Source organism: Pelobates fuscus, chromosome 5 (genome assembly GCF_036172605.1).
Source record: "Pelobates fuscus isolate aPelFus1 chromosome 5, aPelFus1.pri, whole genome shotgun sequence".
Taxonomy (NCBI): Eukaryota; Metazoa; Chordata; class Amphibia; order Anura; family Pelobatidae; genus Pelobates; species Pelobates fuscus.
Genome location: NC_086321.1, coordinates 95,966,820 through 95,985,557, shown reverse-complemented (window position 1 = coordinate 95,985,557; position 18,738 = coordinate 95,966,820). Strand labels below are relative to the sequence as shown.

The following is an 18,738-nucleotide window of genomic DNA, read 5'->3' as shown; positions in this document are numbered from 1 at the left end:
AACTATTCCGAATAAAAAGGGACAGAACAGTACATCCATCAACACAAACTTCTAAGGGATAACATGCAACAACGTCTTCATTGGGAAAAATGCACGAGAAGCAGTTATACGAGTTAAAAGAAACTGCTGTTCCTTAATGTGCAAATGTTTAATGTTTATTCATTAATTAGCAGAAATCGCTACCAACTCATCTAGCAGTATCTGCCATTGTTTGGGTACCTGGACTAACCTCAAATAATAAAAAAATATATATAATAAAATGTGATAATCTAACTTGTTTTTATGTATGCTTAGCACCAGTCACAGTTGATCAGACTGTATGTGATGCTAACAACATCTTCAAAAGCTGCCAATGTGAGCTATAGCTAAAGTGGAGAACTTTTCCAAATCAGGTATTTTTGCCCAAGTGGTGCAACCATGTTTTTCACTTAATAATTAAGACCCCAGTGTTTTTCAACCATGTGTTTGGGATCAGTATTTCAAGTCTAGTGTTTCTGCACTGGGACTAACCACACCTAGACACAGCTGTGTAACAACCGTAAGTGAAACTTGGAGAATTATTTACTTATTATTCAATCTTTTGTGTATCAGGCCAGATACCTGCCCAGCTCTGGTATTTACACAGCTTTATAACAGATCAGTCACCTGTTTCATGTTCCGTAGACACGAGACATGTGACCAATGAGAAACACAAAACAGACAGTATAGCCCACACAGGTAACCTAACACCTAAAGTGCATCTGCAAACGTGATATCGTGGCAAAAGGAAATAAAATATTCTATGCTGAAACGAACAGCATACTTCAAGTATAACCTTTAATTCTCCACTCAACAAAAAGCTGGGGGAGCGGGTGGTGAGACGGACAGGGAAAGTTTGTATTGCAGGAAAGCAAAAGAGACCCGAAAATGTGTCAGTCCCAGTAACCAGTCAGCATACTAAACTTGAACAGTACATTTAGACCTATATCTTTATCAAACCCTCCTAATGGTATACATCAGGCTTTTAAAGTTTTCAAAACCGAAAACACAATGCGTGTGAAAATCGTGAAAAATTGTAATATAATATTATACTATGCACTATATGGTATATATTAATCACAACTGAAGCACACTTTGTAATCTGCACATTTGTTAAAGAACAGGTCCATTCCAATGACGCTACCAATATTAAATAAAAACCTGTTATTTTCACTTATCTAGTGCCAATAGAATTCTACTAGAAACGCCAGATAAAGGGTGTAACGACATTGATTTGATGGTCATAAGGCAGGCTAAGCATTACGTGAAATATAGTTTACAAACATCTGGAATGCCAGTGTTAGCCATTACCACTCTAGATAAGGCACATTCTCACAAGGTTTTTATTAATATAACATTCCTCTTCCCAATGTTTAGGATTTATTCTAGGCCTGACTTCACTTGCTGAATATTGTTAAACGGGACTAGCCAGAACCAAACCAAAGATATTTGCTTTACTTGGCATAAAGTAGATTTTTTACTGAGTCCCGTGCACATAATTTGTGAATTTGGACCAAGAAGGTGTGCACAGGCAGAGTGTGCAGGGTATTTCTGTTTTTTTTATGACACTTCTTGGTGAGGATCACACGGCAGCAAAAATATGCAAAAAATAACTTCGAACAGAGGTTGGTTACAGTAATGCAAAAAGAACTCCTGCAATATATCACAAAAGCATATTTATCAAACCAAGATTTCATATGCGATCTACATTTACGAATCAAAAATGAGCTCAAATGCACTACATCGAAATAAGTTCCACATTTCCTCCCTGCTGGGGTTTATTCAAACTTTAGGACCAAAATAGGCAAACTAGAAATATAACCACGTTGGAAATGTTTTCTACTTTGGCTCCAATTACAATTATTTATATAGCGCCAACATATTTCACGGAGCTGAACAATAGGAAACAAGACAAATATTTAATTCTGACAAAACATGCACGACATCCGGAAACAGCAATTGAAGAAAGCCTTGCCAAAACAATCTTACAATCTAAAGGAACATTTCACCACTACATAACCACTACATCCCGCAATGTATTCCAGTGCAGACTGGGCTCATTGGCTGAGAATACCCAGTTGACACTCTCAGCCATAGAGCATTGCTCTGCTTTGAACAGCAACTTGGCTTCTCCTGTTGGAGTATACCTGATATGGCTCCAACACCTGGCAGGTCCCAGGTAAGTTGTAAAATGGTGCTCAAATAGTTTGACATCTTACCATGGGGTAGCACCATAACCACTACACTGGGCTGTAGTGGTTACAGTGCTTGAGGTGTTCCTATAAGATCAAAATGTGTGCAATCCCCTTGTCTGTCCCTCATAGTTCCTAGTTTACTGAATAAACTACTGTTATGTATGCATAAGAGAAAGTCAGTCTGACCCAAACAGTTTTTGGATTTTTACATTTAAAAACAAAACACAGCTCCCAGATTTTGCACATGGGGCTTTCTGTATCAGTAACGATTGGGATGCAAAGAATCCATTCCCTCTCCAAACTCATTGAATGCAATTTTAAGCTGGACATAAGGCATGCATTATAAATGGCAGACAGGCTTAAAAAAAATCCCAAACTAAATGTTAAACATCAACTGCCATGTACTACTTGGGCAATAACCCATCTCACCTATTATATCCTCATGATTAAAATTAATGCTGTAATAATGCCATAGGTTTGGCTGAGCATGACACAATTATTTCACACTCTTAGCTTGGAATAAATAAATGTGATTTTGATAGCAATGATAGAGTTGAAGACAAGTAATGCCTATGTATTCATTTTCTTCACTTGACCTGACCAGTGAATGTTCAAGCAAAAATAATTCTGTATCTGGAAATTAAACTCTAAATGAGCTGGGTGATTCACATTCACTGAATTGCTGAAAACACTAATATCCAAATCGCAAAATTCATGCTAAACTGGCTAAGCGGTGACTATAGCCGATATGGAGAATTTTTTCAGTTAAGCTGTTTTAGTCTCTGGGTTTGCACCTGGATATCAATTTGTTACAATAAAGATTTTGGTGAATAAATCTCAAAGTTTTGAAGATGCTCTTATCCACCGGTCAAAAGAGTGATTGACTGAAAAGCTTGTAAGAGATACAGATCTGAAGGACATATTGGGGGTTATGTCTCACAAATCGTGCAATTTCGAACACCAAGCATCATCAATGGGCTCCTAGTTTCTGTCATTGATCCTGTATGGCTTGTATAAAGATGTTTGGATGGATAACATAGTGCCAAGAATACAAAGCTGTATCCCTGTCACTATAGCTCCCTCTGCACCCCCTCCTCCCTCCCTTGGTGAATAAAGGGATAAAGGGTAAACAACCTTTTATTTACTTACCTGTTCCCAGCACCAATGTCCCCTGGTGCTGGGTTGTTGCTTTGCCTCCTCTGACATCACTCAACAATGGGGCGCTTTCCTATGGGGAAATAGCAGACACTGGATATCGTCATGCAGAGCGTCAGTTAGTGGACCAAAAGTCCTGTAACATTCTGGAAGCACTTCTAGTGGCTGTTGGGCAGACAGACACTGGGGTTAGACTTAGTGCTGCAATGTAAACATACTGTCACGGTTCTCTTCGTGCCATCCAGACAGCCAGGCGTGGCCACCCCATAGGTGCCAAATAGGAGATTTGATCCTGGGTCCTTCGGTGTCCTGGGCCTGCTATCCTGCCTTTGAGCTAATGCAGGATCTTATTCTCTTAGAGGGGTTCTGGCCCTGTCATAACTTGTCTCCAGCACAAAGGGGCTGGACTTCACCTGTGGCTGCTCCTGTCACTCTAAGTCCACCTGAGGCAGATTGCTGATTATCCAGGAATTTAATACAGCCTCTCCCTGGGGGCAGGGGCAGTTCGAGGTTTCCGGTAGCTGTATTTGGTTCCTGCTATTTTGTCTCCTGAGCTGGTATTCTCCAGACTGACCCTGGCTTCTGATCTTGGCTCATCGCCTCGTTTATTCTGACCTCTGGCATCCTCTGACCACGGTTACACCTCGACAATCCTTTTGCTTGTGCCTTTGCCTGCACTGCGAATTAGAGCACTTTTCCTGTCAAGCCCCCGTGCACAGATCCACAGCCCAGGTGGTTTCTTACCTAGTTACAGTGGGCTGTGTTTATCTGCAAGGGTGAGTATAGATCTCTGCACTTGGGACTCCCACCTCCAGGTAAGACCCTGACACATTTCATTTTCTCTAAAACTGTTTTACATTGCAGCACTAAGTGCAAAAGGGACACTGTACCCAGACCACTTCAATGAGCTGAAGTGGTCTGGGTGCCTATAGTTTCAATTTAATGACATCTAAAGTGCCAAAGACTTTTTTTTTCTTTGAGTCTATGTAAATTAGTATTCTAATGGTCAGACTTTTCTTAAATCATTTTCTTAAATCAATACTACCATCCTCGAGTATCTACTGTAAATTGTACTTTAAGAGATTTCTGAACTTTCCAAATAATTTTCTAAACTGCTCAAAACAAACACTTGTGAACTGTTTTAAGATCACATTTCTATTTTAACACAGCTGGTGCACAGGAATTTCTTCCCCAATTAATCATTTACTCAAAATATATAGAAGTGCAAGTACTAGAATTGCACTGCTTTCCTGACACCTAGGAGTTCTGTGTGCTGTTAGAAGGTACAGGAATAGAGCTGCCTTGTAGTATGAACAGTTGGCTTACCAGCAGAGGAAAGCTTTTACTTAGTCCCAATAGAAACGGATGTTGCTTTACCGCAGGCAAACTTCATATATTTCTTGCAGCCTCTCACTCCTCCCTCGTGCGCTCTCTGTGATGCTGGGAGCCAGAATATGACGTCATTCCGGCCCCCGGCATAATAAACAGCGGGTGGGAGGAGTGAGGAGCTGCTCCACACTGGACCCCAGGGAGGTGAGTGTTTGTCAGTGAGTGAGTGTCTGTCAGTGACTGTGTGTGTGTGTGTGAGTGTGTGTGTCTCAGTGAGTATGTGTCAGTGAATGTGTGTGTGTGTGTCTGTCATTGAGTGTGTGTGTGTGTGTGTGTCTGTCAGTGAGTTTCTGTGTGTGTGTGTGTCTGTCAGTGAGTTTGTGTGTGTGTGTGTGTGTGTGTCAGTGAGTTTCTGTGTGTGTGTGTGTGTCAGTGAGTTTCTGTGTGTGTGTGTGTGTGTGTGTGTCTGTCAGTGAGTTTCTGTGTGTGTGTGTGTGTGTCTGTCAGTGAGTTTGTGTGTGTGTGTGTCTGTCAGGGAGTGAGTGTATGTGTGTCAGCTTGTGTGTGACATGAAGGGGCGGCAAAATGGATCTTTGCGTAGGGCGGCAGAAATGCTTGCACCGGCCCGGTTTGCATTATCCAACACTTTTACCTTAAGATCTACAAGTTTTTAAGGTTTTCGCACATCTTCTCATATAAAAGTATTAGATTGTGAAATGTGATGTTAGCCACACATCCTTAATAGTTCCAATAATTTTATGTTCCCAACTGGATTGGAGAGAGACCAAAATTCCCGCAGACCAAAAAGGGAGGATGTCTAGTACAAAGAGAATGACCTAGCACTGAAATAAGGGTAAGTTTTAGAATGTTTTTTTTTTGGGGGGGGGGGGGAGATTCCAGAGAGGTTACAGTTCCCCTTTTATTAATACCTTGCAAACATTGGCCACGGTTTTTAATTTTCACTCCACTAGTGTTGCAAGATATCAAATTTATAACTTTGGTCTTTTATCACTAAAGAAAAACTTTCATGTTCTGAGTTTGGCCTGTTTTTTTTTTTCTGTTTTTTTTCTGCTTTTTGTTTTAAGACTGAAGGAGATAATATTCATATAAATATGCCTCTTTTTGGACCCATAATACACACACAAAAAAAAGATAATTTTAATGAATGACTATGCAGTACTAAGCAAATAAAATAAAAATACATTAATTTAATGAAAAATACTGTTGGACCACTTTTACAGTCCTGAGTATTTATTTTTGTTTTGTTTCCAAACATTTATAGTCTTCATTCACATGCAGCATTTTAAGTTCTGCATATCTGCTTGTTTGCTACCATAATTTTACCTTCCCGTATCATAAGCAAACATATTGTATTCCCTGTCCGACCAATGACGGCCTGTGTGGAAATAGCTAAACATGTTGCCCCATAATGAAACAAGCACAAAGTGTAACAAACAAGGTGTTCCACGGGGCCAGGTTCTATTAAATATCACAGGATTTCTGGATTAAGCCAGTGAGAACAAAGAACAGATCTTTAAACCTTTAATGTCAGCAAATAAATATCCATAAATAATTGAAGAATTTCTGTGAAAGCCCAGAGCTGTTGGGAGCTCAACTAGTAAACCTTAAATGCCATGTAATATATATTACATCCACACATGAAGCACAGTCGGAGACGTTCATTTTCAGTAACTGGAAAGTTTAAAGTATGCAATTATAAAAAGAAAGGAAACAGAATACACACACAAAAGCCTTACAGCAACACAGCGTGACTGTGGATAATAAATCTACGGAATGCCAGGCTTATTGCGCATACAGATCCACCATTATTTCAATTCCAGCATTAAACCAACGTGAGACTAGAATGTGTATCTTTCCTATCTAACAATACATTTTAATGTTTAACGGTCATTTGCACATCCATTCTAAAAAAGGTCCACCTCTTAGGAAGACATAAGAACCCAAGTGGGAGACACGACAAGAAGCTCATAGGTCTCATATTTCAATGGGAAGCCACTTTCCTGTTGACCACTTCCTTCAAGTCAGGGGTGCCCAAAAGGTAGATACCCAGATTTTTTTTAAACTACAGCTTCCATGATGCTTTGCCATTGTAAAGGCATTCCAAAGGCATGAAAAGCTTCATAGGAGTTGTAGTTCTACAACATCTGGGAATCTCCCTTTTAGGCACCACTGCCCTACGCCATTTATTTGTGCGAGCAGGTGTTATTAACCCAGTAACCAATGGTCTTGGAAATTAATAAATATAATTTGTCTCACTGTAATTAACCGTTTAAGGGAGCACTAAATGCTCTGCAATTTCATTTTCTGGTTCTTCAAAATAGAGACAGTAAAAGGAGTAAGACCAGAGAGAATACACAGGAGAGACCTTGCATTGCCACTTAGCTGTGATTTACAGCGTAGATCTATACTAATTTATGGAATGAAAAATACACCCAGCTGTGTACATGTACAATGTAAGTCTCTCAGAAAAGACCATGAGTTCTTGGAATGGAGAGGTTGAGAATGTGAAATCTTCATAAGGACTATGAGATGTTCAAACAGAACCCACATTTGACAGGAAAAACAAACAAACAATAACTGACCAATAAAATGTCTAGAAACCAAGCCATATTTTGTCTATTCCACTCTGAGAAATGATCAAAAAAGAATGGCTATTAGACTTGTGCACAAATCAATTAGTTTGTCCATAAATTGACAAATAGTCGATTTGTTTGGAGCAGCTGAAAGATTTGTGCACAAATCTAATGCCTATCTAGTGCCAAAAAAAAAAGTTTTGGGGAGATGGATTTCAAAGCCAGAATCAATATTTACGTACACAGTGCAATTGTACAAAACAAAAGATAAAGTTCAGTAAAAACTGCTGAGATTTGCTTTCATCCAAAACTATAATCACTGTTAGTCCATTCTCATAAAAAATGTATTTGATTCAAGACGCCGTGTTAAATAAAAACATGCCCTTCTTGAATAATTCCCTTTTTCTGCAACAATATGGAATTTAAGATTTTGCAAGGCAGTGAAAAAAACTAAACATTTTTTATAAGACATGCAGAGAAAAGCTAAGTACTTGATCGGAAAACCAGCATTACAAGTATAAATCAGCAGTAAATATTATAATAATGCAAATCTTCATGAACAAAGGTTTGTAAATCCCACCCACGTTGAGGTAATTCTCTCCCCCTCTTTTATCCCCCTCACTCGCTTATTTCTATTGCCCACTTTACACCTTTTCTGCCATCTTTGGAAAGTAGGCAGCGCAGTATATAAACTATCAGCAAATAGCCAACAAACATAGCAGGATTGCCCTTAGAGAAAGGTGTTAAGTGAATGGCTAGAATCCTGCCAGGAAATAAAGAGAGACCAGTAACATGTGAGGTAATGCTTATAAAAGTACAGCTGGAATGGACCCGAGAGAAGAGGCTGTTTGTCATCAGTGTCATGGAAAATATGAATGCTTTCAGCAAGAGTGGTACCTTGGGAAGCTCTTCAATCTGGTTGGCATCCAAATAGAGTTCCTCCAATGTTTTCTCAAATGTGAAAATCTCCTTAGGCACCTGTTCCAAGCTACAGTGCGAGTAGTCAAGTGAGGTCACAGTTTCTTCTTCTCCTCGTAGACAGCGGCAAGGCACCAACCGCACAAACAAATTCCTCTTTGCAGTCATTTTCAGGCACTGAAACAACAAAAACACACACAAAAAGTAAGTGATCAGGAGAAAGCTAGCATATGAAATCAGCTGATCACCATCAGGTTCTGCAGCACATGTACAGCTCTGCAGGGTATACTTATTTTTTTACAATTCTGGATTAAAGATCTTGGATGATATACAAACCCGCTCCCCTACCTTTACATTCTGAAGAAATCTGAGACCAACTCATTAAACCACAGGATGTTCATCCACAGAAAAAAAAAAAATCCTGCTCGACAAGTTTACTGAACACTTAAGAACTTGGTTGTGGCAGAATTTCTTGGATCATGGGCCACTAATAATGTCACGCTAACTGGACTATTTAACCCCTTCGGGGGAACAACTTTCTTTGCGACACGTAAAGGCAACAAAATCACTCAGCTGGAAGTTATATGTTGAAACACTCAGATCATTAATTGCGCCAGATGTTTACTTTTAATTCAGAAGAACATTTTCAGAATGTTGGAAATGCATAGAAAAGGGGAATATTATTTATAAAGGGGAATATCGATCAATAATTGAAGATGCCACAAGATTTAAAAAGTCACTTGATTGTTTTTCTTATTTTGGATAATACACTGAACAAAATTATAAACGCAACACTTTTGTTTTTGCCTCCATTTTTCATGAGCTAAACTCAAAGATCTAGGAATTTTTCTATGTACACAAAAGGCCTATTTCTCTCACATATTGTTCACAAATCTGTCTAAATCTGTGTTAGTGAGCACTTTTCCTTTGCCGAAATAATCCATCCACCTCACAGGTATGGCATATCAGGATGCTGATTAGACAGCATGATTATTGCACAGGTGTGCCTTAGGCTGGCCACAATAAAAGGCCCCTCTAAAATGTGCAGTTTTACTGTATTAGGGAGGTCTGGGGGGATCCGAAAACCAGTCCGTATCTGGTGTGACCACCATTTGCCTCACGCGGTGCAACACATCTCCTTCTCATAGAGTTGGTCAGGTTGTTGATTACAGCCTGTGGAATGTTGGTCCACTCCTCTTCAATGGCTGTTGCTGGACATTGGCAGGACCTGGAACATGCTGTCATATATGCCGATCCAGAGCATCCAAAACATGCTCAATGGGTGCCCAGTCCGGTGAGTATGCTGGCCATGCAAGAACTGGGATGTTTTCAGCTTCTAGGAACTGTGTACAGATCCTTGCAACATGGGGCCGTGCATCATCATGCTGCAACATGAGGTGATGATCGTGGATGAATGGCACAATAATGGGCCTCAGTATCTCGTCACAGTATCTCATGCAGATGATCTTCCCTGAGACTGTTTCTGACCGTTTGTGCAGAAATGTTTTGGTTATGCAAACTGATTGTTGCAGCAGCTGTCCAGGTGGCTGGTCTCAGACGATCTTGGAGGTGAAGATGCTGGATGTGGAGGTCCTGGGCTGGTGTGGTTACACGTGGTCTGCGGTTGTGAGGCCGGTTGGATGTACTGCCAAATTCTCTTAAACGCCTTTGGAGACTGGTTATGGTAGAGACATGAACATTCAATTCACGGGCAACAGCTCTGGTGGACATTCCTGCAGTCAGCAAGCCAATTGCACGCTCCCTCAAAACTTGTGGCATCTGTGGCATTGTGCTGTGTGATAAAACTGCACATTTTAGAGTGGCCTTCTATTGTGGCCAGCCTAAGGCACACCTGTGCAATAATCATGCTGTCTAATCAGCATCCTGATATGCCACACCTGTGAGGTGGATGGATTATCTCAGCAAACGAGAAGTGCTCACTGACAGATTTGTGAACAATATTTGAGACAATTTTGTGTGGACAGCTAATGAAAAATGGGGGCAAAAACTAAAGTGCTGCGTTTATCATTTTGTTCAGTGTATAGCTATTTGTTGCCAAAAGTATTTTTCTGACATACCTGCTGCTACATTTTTAATTTTGATCCATTCCAATGCACAATTTTTATTTTATTAACCCCTTCAATTTTAATAACATACACAACAGGTGGCATAGTGAAAGTTTTTTTGTTTTTTTTCTGTTTTACCAGATATGCATTTAACTTAGGTTAGAATGACTGGTGAAAAGAAGCAGGGCCTGCTCTGTTTATGAGCTATATAAATTGATAGGCAAAATAACGGATAGAACAAAATAGCCAACCACTTTAGAATATATAAAATTATGTCACTCTCCCATCCAGTATTGTAAAATGTGCTTAGGAAGTAATTTCAGCAGAGTTTGTGCGGTATTTGAAATTGCACAGCTAATAAAAGTCATTGGAAACTGCAAGAAGGATGGTCACAATAAACAACTCATTACGAAATAAGCAATGGAAATGGTTACAAAACGATTTTGGAATAACTACAATAAATCTGTCATTACAGAGGTGGACACTGTAAGGGCAAACATTGAAAAACATCTAAACAGCAATCCAATCAAACCACTAATATAAGGTATAATAGACACAAATTTCCTGTATCTATTTTTACTCCACTAAGCAATCCAACAGCCTGGTTTGGATTAAATTATCACGTGTATGACAAAGACCCTCAGCTTCATTAGAGTGTGTACTTATTTATTTTTTTATTAGTAACAAACAGCTAATAACATACCTCCCAAGTGTTCCTATTTAGGAAGGACACTCCCCATTTTGGACTCAAATCCCTCTGTTCCTTTTTTCTAGGAACTTCATATTGCTAGGGTGTATAGTGTATAAGAGAGCTCCACTATAATACAATAGCAATAATACTCACAGTAAAGGGTCTTTAAACTGCAGTAAATGTCTTCAGAAATCGGTTTGTGTAAATAAGATGCATTGTTGTTGTTCTACATTACATTTAACAGTTATTAAAGGGACACTGTAGCCACCCAGAGCACTTCAGCTAATTGAAGTGGTCTGGGTGCTGTGACCCTTTTGCACTTAGTGCTGCAATGTAAGTCATTGCAGTCCCAGAGAACTGAAATGTTTACATTGCAGCTCTAAGTCGGCCTCCAGTGGCTGTGCTGGCCATTGCCACGCATGCGCATTAGATCTCCCCACTGGCGGGAGAGGAGCGTGGGCAGAGCCTGACCCAGTGTTGAGGGACATCGGCGCTGGATTCAGGTAAGTGGCTGAAGGGGTTTTAACCCCTTCAGGCCCGCAAGAGGGCACCCGGAGGGAGCTGGGGACCTATTAACCCTATAGAGTCAGGAAAACTACTTTGTTTTCCTAGCACTATAGGATCCCTTTAACAAGTCCTGGACCCTGGCCACACCCCTAAAATGTAAAACCTCCCTCTTTATCCATTTAACATGTTAGGAGCTATAAAACGATCAGTGGGTGAAATCTGCCATTACTACTGTTGCTTTAAAGATTCCAGAAAATCCTGTAGCGATACCAGGAATAACAGAGTAATCTACTCTATTGCCTGGTTGATGAAGAAGTCAATGCAGAAACAATGTTTAGTATCATTAAGTAGGGGTCCTTCACAGGTAAGTTCCTCTTTTACTTTTATTATATATATATATATATATATATATATATATATATATATATATATATATATATATATATATATATATATATATATATATATATATATATATATATATATATAAACATTTTAAATGGAAAGACTAGAGTTTGACGCCTTTGGAAATTTAAAAAAAACCTGGCATGCACACTGGTCTTAAATTAAGTCCACTATAATTCAGGTCATGTTTTACATTAATTTAATATCACAATCGGATTTCAGCCAATAATTATTAGAGAATAGTGAGGCTCTGGACCTGCTGCGGCCATGCAAGCTTTGGCTGCTGAATCCAATTATCACTAGATAATGCAAGATAAAGCTGGACACCCTGCGTTGGCTACATTTGTGTCACATGATAGACTAAAATGTTCCTAGTTTGTGTTATGACCACAAACACAAATGTAGGTAATGAAGGACTGTAAGCTAAAGAACATACTAATTAGTCACTTGACAAAAAATGCTCTTTACAGACGTAGATGTCAGGAATATATTTTTTAAATGCTTTATTTTCTGAAGGCCAAGTGATACATTACATTCACATACGTTAAGTTTGATCTCTAACAGCCTTTTACAATTGGTTTACATTTACTATTCGTTAACCTTTTACAGTAACAATAAAACGTTCTTAGTGCAATTTTTCGCTTTAGTAATATCGTGTGATACAAAAACAAGAATACAAATCAAACTCATTAGAGTAGAGTAAGAGACGGAAATGCTGTGAGGGTTGCGGGGGTGGACCTTTATTCTGTCCTATGTTAAATGGACACTATAGTCACCAGAACAACTACAGCTTATTGAATTTGTTCTGGTGAGAAAATGCAGTGTTTACATGACAGCCTAGTGATAACCTCACTGGCCACTCCTCAGATAGCTGTTAGAGATCCTTCCTGGGTCATGGCTGCCTAAAATGCATCCAAACATTCAGTATCTCCTCCCTCTGCATGCAGACACTGAACTTTCCTCATAGAGATTCATTGACTCAATTCATCTCTATGAGGAGATGCTGATTGGCAAGGGCTGTGTTTGAATTGTGCTGGCTCTGCCCCTGATCTGCCTCTGTCAGTCTCAGCCAATACTATGGAGAAGCATTGATTGGATCAGGCTACCACTTCTGATGATGTCAGCAGACTGCTTGTTTTTCTAAGGCAAACGGCATGCAGATTTACAGCTTCAGGCTTGAATACCATAATATTTTGCTATATTTATGGAGGCATGAGGGGCCCAGAGGGGCTAGATGGTGGTTTTAACAGAATAGGGTCAGGAATACATGTTTGTGTTCCTGACCCTATAGTGATCCTTTAACTTTTCATTCCTTTGTATATTTTCCATTGTTACCATATTTTAGTAAAGGAGAAGGAGGTCATAGTTTGGCACATCTGAGTCGATAATTTATACATATTCATAACATACATATCCTGTAACTTGAACTGTACCACATCCATGTCTGGAATCTCAGGCTTGACTCAGTGTCGTACAGTGAGCTGGGGAGAACTCAGTCCCAAGCTTTGGAAAGTAAAAATGTCCAGATATCTTGCACCGGTCTACTCAAAACCCTTGACAATAGCCACCACATGTGTGATTATGTTCCCTTATGTCCACATAAGGGCCAGCAGGCATACATGGGCACCATTCCCATATGATATAGTTGCACCACCAAAAAAGGTCTTGAAAAAAAGACAGGCAATTTAACCCATTTCCATGATATAAATTTAACTCCAGCTTACGAAAGTGCTGCACCAAGTATAAAAATACAGAACAACAGAAACTTAAAGAAAGCTTTGTCTTTGGCAATGATACATAATTGGAAGTTGTAAACACCCATTGATTGCTAAAAATTTCACCCTTAAAATCTTTGTGATAGAAAAAAAAATAGAAAACTATATAATGTGCTGCCTTGAGAGTGAGAGCAACAAAATAAGTATTTCAAAACACATAATTCACTTTTGACCTGCTCATGCTAATGCCCAGCACAAACACTTTTTAAGCTCTAAACTCTAAGTGTGTTAACACTGACTGGCTGTTAACCAAAAAAGCTATTATTAGCCTACAGTTTGCAATTTCCTTGTCAATACTTGACAATTTCCAGTTTAGTGCATAACCCTGAATGATTATGAAGCTTGTTTTGTAGATCGTATCACTTCAACATGACTTAACGTTTTCAGAGCCAAGGTTAAAGGATAGTCTAGGAACCAGAACCACTCCAGCTTAATGAAGAAGTTCTGGGGCAAAAGATCCTGTCCCTGCAGCTTAAGCAAAGTTTACACTGATGCCTATTGCCACTTCTAATGGCTGCTATTTATAAAGCTTTAGGAGGAGAATCTGGATAAAGTCCTGCAAAACTGCATGGAGATGCTGAAAATTCCTCATAGAGATGATTTGGTCTAATGTATCTCCAAGAGGAGGTGCAGAGTGGTGCAGTGTTATAACGGCTGTGCATACTCACTAGGCTCCCAGTGCTTCCTTATGGTGAAGTATTGGATTGACTGAGGTAATCAGTTTTGAGGACTGGAGAAAATATGGTATTTAAAAAGTTTAATTCTAACTAAGTAAGGGGGGACCCAAATAATCATAATAGTTAGTATAATAATCTAGCACTAGTAAGATGCTAGAGTGTTTATTTAAGCAAATCCCTTGCCATTACAATGGTTATTGGTCCTGGTGTGGTTACTATTTCAAGGTTAAAAGAAAACCAGTAATTGCATCACAGATATGTCAAATTGCTGGTCCCATATCACCTTATTTCAGACCTGCGAAACATGGCAGGCCAGATCTATCAGAGCCCAAAAGAACCACTTTATTTCATTGATTCAAAGTGCAAAAATATGAATTACAAATGTGCTGTGAGACTTGTATCCAGTCTTTTGGAAAAACTAAAGTATGTAATGTCACTCTTTTAACCCCTTAAGGACACATGACATGTGTGACATGTCATGATTCCCTTTTATTCCAGAAGTTTGGTCCTTAAGGGGTTAAAAAAAAAAAAAAAAAAGAGCAGTAGAACACAAAATGGGATGGAAAGGAGGCTAAGGATGTAATTCAAAGATCTCAATTAAATAAAGTAAAACGGCAAACTCATGCAGCATTTATTTAAACTGGATAATATGATTCCACCAGAATGATCTCTCCATTTATCTCCAAATGCCTTATCTGTAGCTTTACACAGAGCCCAGTAGCAGTAAGCAGAATTGCACAGCATACCAATAAACTTGGTAAAAGATGTGAAATATTTTAGTTGGTTTTATCTCTGAGCATTCCGCATTCAGCATTAGATTGACGTTTTGTGCAGAATACTCCTCTATATCAGCGGGAGGAACACAGCTTCCCTGTGTGGAAATTCTACCCTGCTTACAGAGATATTTACTAAAGGGAACGGTCAGGAAGTAACAGAGGAACTGCAAATTTACAGCCAAAAAGTAAAAAAAAATAGTAGGTGACATTTTCCAGTTTGGCCATTTGTCTATTTTCTGCTCGCTTCCCCACCAATTCTTGATTTGGTGACTACCTATGATAGAGGCTGTAATGTGTGCCTGAAAACTGACTTCTGTTTTATTGCATAAAGCATAAACAATAAAACAGCATATATGAAAACGAAAAATGCTAGTCTAGTTTTGCATGACTACCAGTAGCCGTTTCTACAGCAGAGCTCTACACACACATGCAGGTTAGAGAGTTGGACAGGCTGGTGCACTTTCCAGAGCAGAGATGGAACACTGCATTTTGACTGTGCTGGATGTGATTCTCGGCAGTGAAGACAGATGGACTGTGTGTAACACATGGTCAAGACAAGCAGCTCCACAATGCCTATTGGTTTTAACACTACAGGCTCATTCAATGACTGGCACGAATACAAGAAAATCATTTAGCAGCCTGCTGAGCACAGTGATAGACAAGCAAATTAAATGCTGCTCGGTATGATAATGAGTGGTCACACAGTATGTACATGCTAGACCACTACCTCAATTACACCTAAAAACATAGCCCACTCTTAAGTACATATACACACACACGTAATTATACATATTGTACAAGGTATAGTATACAATAAAAAAAAAAGGTCAAGTGCACAAAAAATTTGAAATTTAATTTATAAACCCTAAAAAATGGTCAAATTCAACTTGAGATGATTATCATATAAACAAAGGCCACTAAATGCTACATAGAGTTTATTATTTGTTTATTATTCCTGTGCAAATAAATTAGCTAGGGGGACAATGACATAGGCTATTTGCATATTTTAGACTGTGTTTATAAAGGCAGTGAGGTATGGACCGTGATCATTTGGTCAGAAGCATTAAAAAGTAAAACCCCTTAGGGTCTCGATAAAAAACCCAGCAAGACTGGTGTCCTTTTGACCTTGACATAATTAACAGCTTCAGGACTAAGAACCAGCACAAACCGTGATAACAAGAGGCTTGCTTAACCCTGGCCCTGAGGAAGTCATGTTCTAATGACATTGTTTACAAAACAAGCTTTAAAAAAAAAAAAAAGTTCATTATGTGCAAATAGTGTGGCACAAGGCTAAATACTACCGTGGAAACGTACGCTCCCTACTTAACCCTTAACTTACCTGTGAGTCTCCTGGCGCTGTCCCTCCATTTCAAGCAATTAAATACTGAAGGAGGGTCCTTGGCCACTCACAACCTGGCTCAAACTAGAAGTCGGGGTAAGGCAGAGATTACATTGCTCATTAGCTCGATCAGCACAGAGGGGATGGGCTGCTGGAGGACTCTCGTTTAGCATTAAAACGTTTAAAGGAACACTATAGTCACGTAAATTACTTTAGCTAAATAAAGCAGTTTTAGTGTATAGATCATTCCCCTGCAATTTCACTGCTCAATTCACTGTCATTTAGGAGTTAAATCACTTTGTTTCTGTTTATGCAGCCCTAGTAACACCTCCCCTGGCTATGATTGAAAGAGCCTGCATGAAAAAAAACTGGTTTCACTTTCAAACAGATGTAATTTACCTTAAATAATTGTATCTCAATCTCTAAATTGGACTTTAATCACATACAGGAGGCTCTTGCAGGGTCTAGCAAGCTATTAACATAGCAGGGGATAAGAAAATCTTAATTAAACAGAACTTGCAATAAAGAAAGCCTAAATAGGGCTCTCTTTACAGGAAGTGTTTATGGAAGGCTGTGCAAGTCACATGCAGGAAGTTGTGACTAGGGTTCATAAACAAAGGGATTTAACTCCTAAATGGCAGAGGATTGAGCAGTGAGGCTACAGGGGCATGTTCTATACACTAAAACTGCTTCATTAAGCTAAAGTTGTTCAGGTGACTATAGTGTCCCTTTAACATTTAATGAAAGAGTGGAGCCATGGGACTTCACACACTATTACCACTTCAATGAGATGAAGCAGTAACAGTGCTACTTTAAGGAAAACTTTCGCCGTCTAGGAAATTTTGATAATTTGCAGAGGCCCCTCCCCCCCCCAATGGTGACATCTCGCTGAGGGTCTAGAAGACAGGGGAGCTGGCAAAGGTGAATTTAACTTACCTGAACCTGTCCACAAGTGCCACCATAATTTTCCATCCGGTACTCTTCCACGCAGGAGCTGAATGTGAATGCTGTACAGCATCGAGGTCTATGGAGGATACAGCTAGATCATGGGATGCTCCATAGATAGAACCAATTCCCTGACACCTCCAGATGGTAGCTCCACCCAATGTCAAACCGTATCAAGCATAGGAGAAATACTGAGACAAAGTAGTCTCTACTTTGCCTTAGTATATCTTTTAACTGTGTTGGAATTTCAGTGAAATTCCAACACAATTAATATGATTTCATAAATGTTTATCTTTAATTGTAGTTCTGCTTTAACCCCTTAAGGACCAAACTTCTGGAATATAAGGGAATCATGACATGTCACACATGTCATGTGTCCTATAGTGCTCTGAGGGTGCCCTCACCCTCAGGGTCTCACTCCCGCCGGGCTGAAGGGGGAGAAAGGGGTTAAACACTCACCTTTCTCCAGCGCCGGGCTCCCTTGGCGCTGGGGACTCTCCTCCTCCTTCGGTCGTCATCGGCTGAATGCGCATGCGCCGCAAGAGCCGCGTGCGCATTCAGCCAGTCCATAGGAAAGCATTCTCAATTCTTTCCTATGGACGCTGGCGTCTTCTCACTGTGAAAATCACAGTGAGAAGCACGGAAGCGCCTCTAGCGGCTGTCAATGAGACAGCCACTAGAGGCTGGATTAACCCATTTGTAAACATAGCAGTTTCTCTGAAACTGCTATGTTTACAGCAGGCAGGGTTAATCCTATATGGACCTGGCACCCAGACCACTTCATTAAGCTGAAGTGGTCTGGCTGCCTATAGTGGTCCTTTAAATTTCAGCATTTCATAAAGATTTAGCCTATGTGAAAAAATAAGCCACTATATTGCAAATTTCCACACTTTCAAAAGGTGAACAAAATACAAATCAGTTCCTTTCTGTAAAGTCAAAAACATTAAACACTTTTGTTACCACTACGACTTCAAGACATGTCCTCTACCTTAAAGAAGAAGTTAAAGTCAAGAGATATATTAATAACCTGCACTAATTAATTGCAGTTACCATGTTAATTGGTGTTACACCCCAAATCTAGTAGGGGCATTTCAGGACACTGCTCCATAGATTCAAAACTCCTTGGCTCGGTGCTGTCTGTTGGTAAAAGCATGGACACAAAACTAAAATTACCTAATTCGTGGTATTGCGCCAAGGGAGGCATTTTTCTAGATTTCCAAAACACACTTTATATAATCATAGTTCATTATATGACGCACATGTATCTTCCCCATTTGAAAGAACTCAGAGGGGAAGAGCTAGAATTGCAAATATATAAAAAAAATGATTTTTCTGACTACCTTCTGAG

General features: G+C 39.6%; 1 protein-coding gene across 2 annotated transcripts in view; it reads right to left on the bottom strand.

Moving 5' to 3' along the window:
- The window catches only part of ERBIN (erbb2 interacting protein), a 188,528-nt gene that overhangs the window by 82,317 nt on the left and 87,473 nt on the right, over positions 1-18,738 (bottom strand). For both annotated transcript variants that reach the window (XM_063454077.1, XM_063454078.1), the window contains one exon: positions 8,189-8,386. In XM_063454077.1, the coding sequence (XP_063310147.1) occupies positions 8,189-8,377 (189 nt within the window). In that variant the 5' untranslated portion in view covers positions 8,378-8,386. The remainder of the gene's footprint in view (positions 1-8,188; positions 8,387-18,738) is intronic.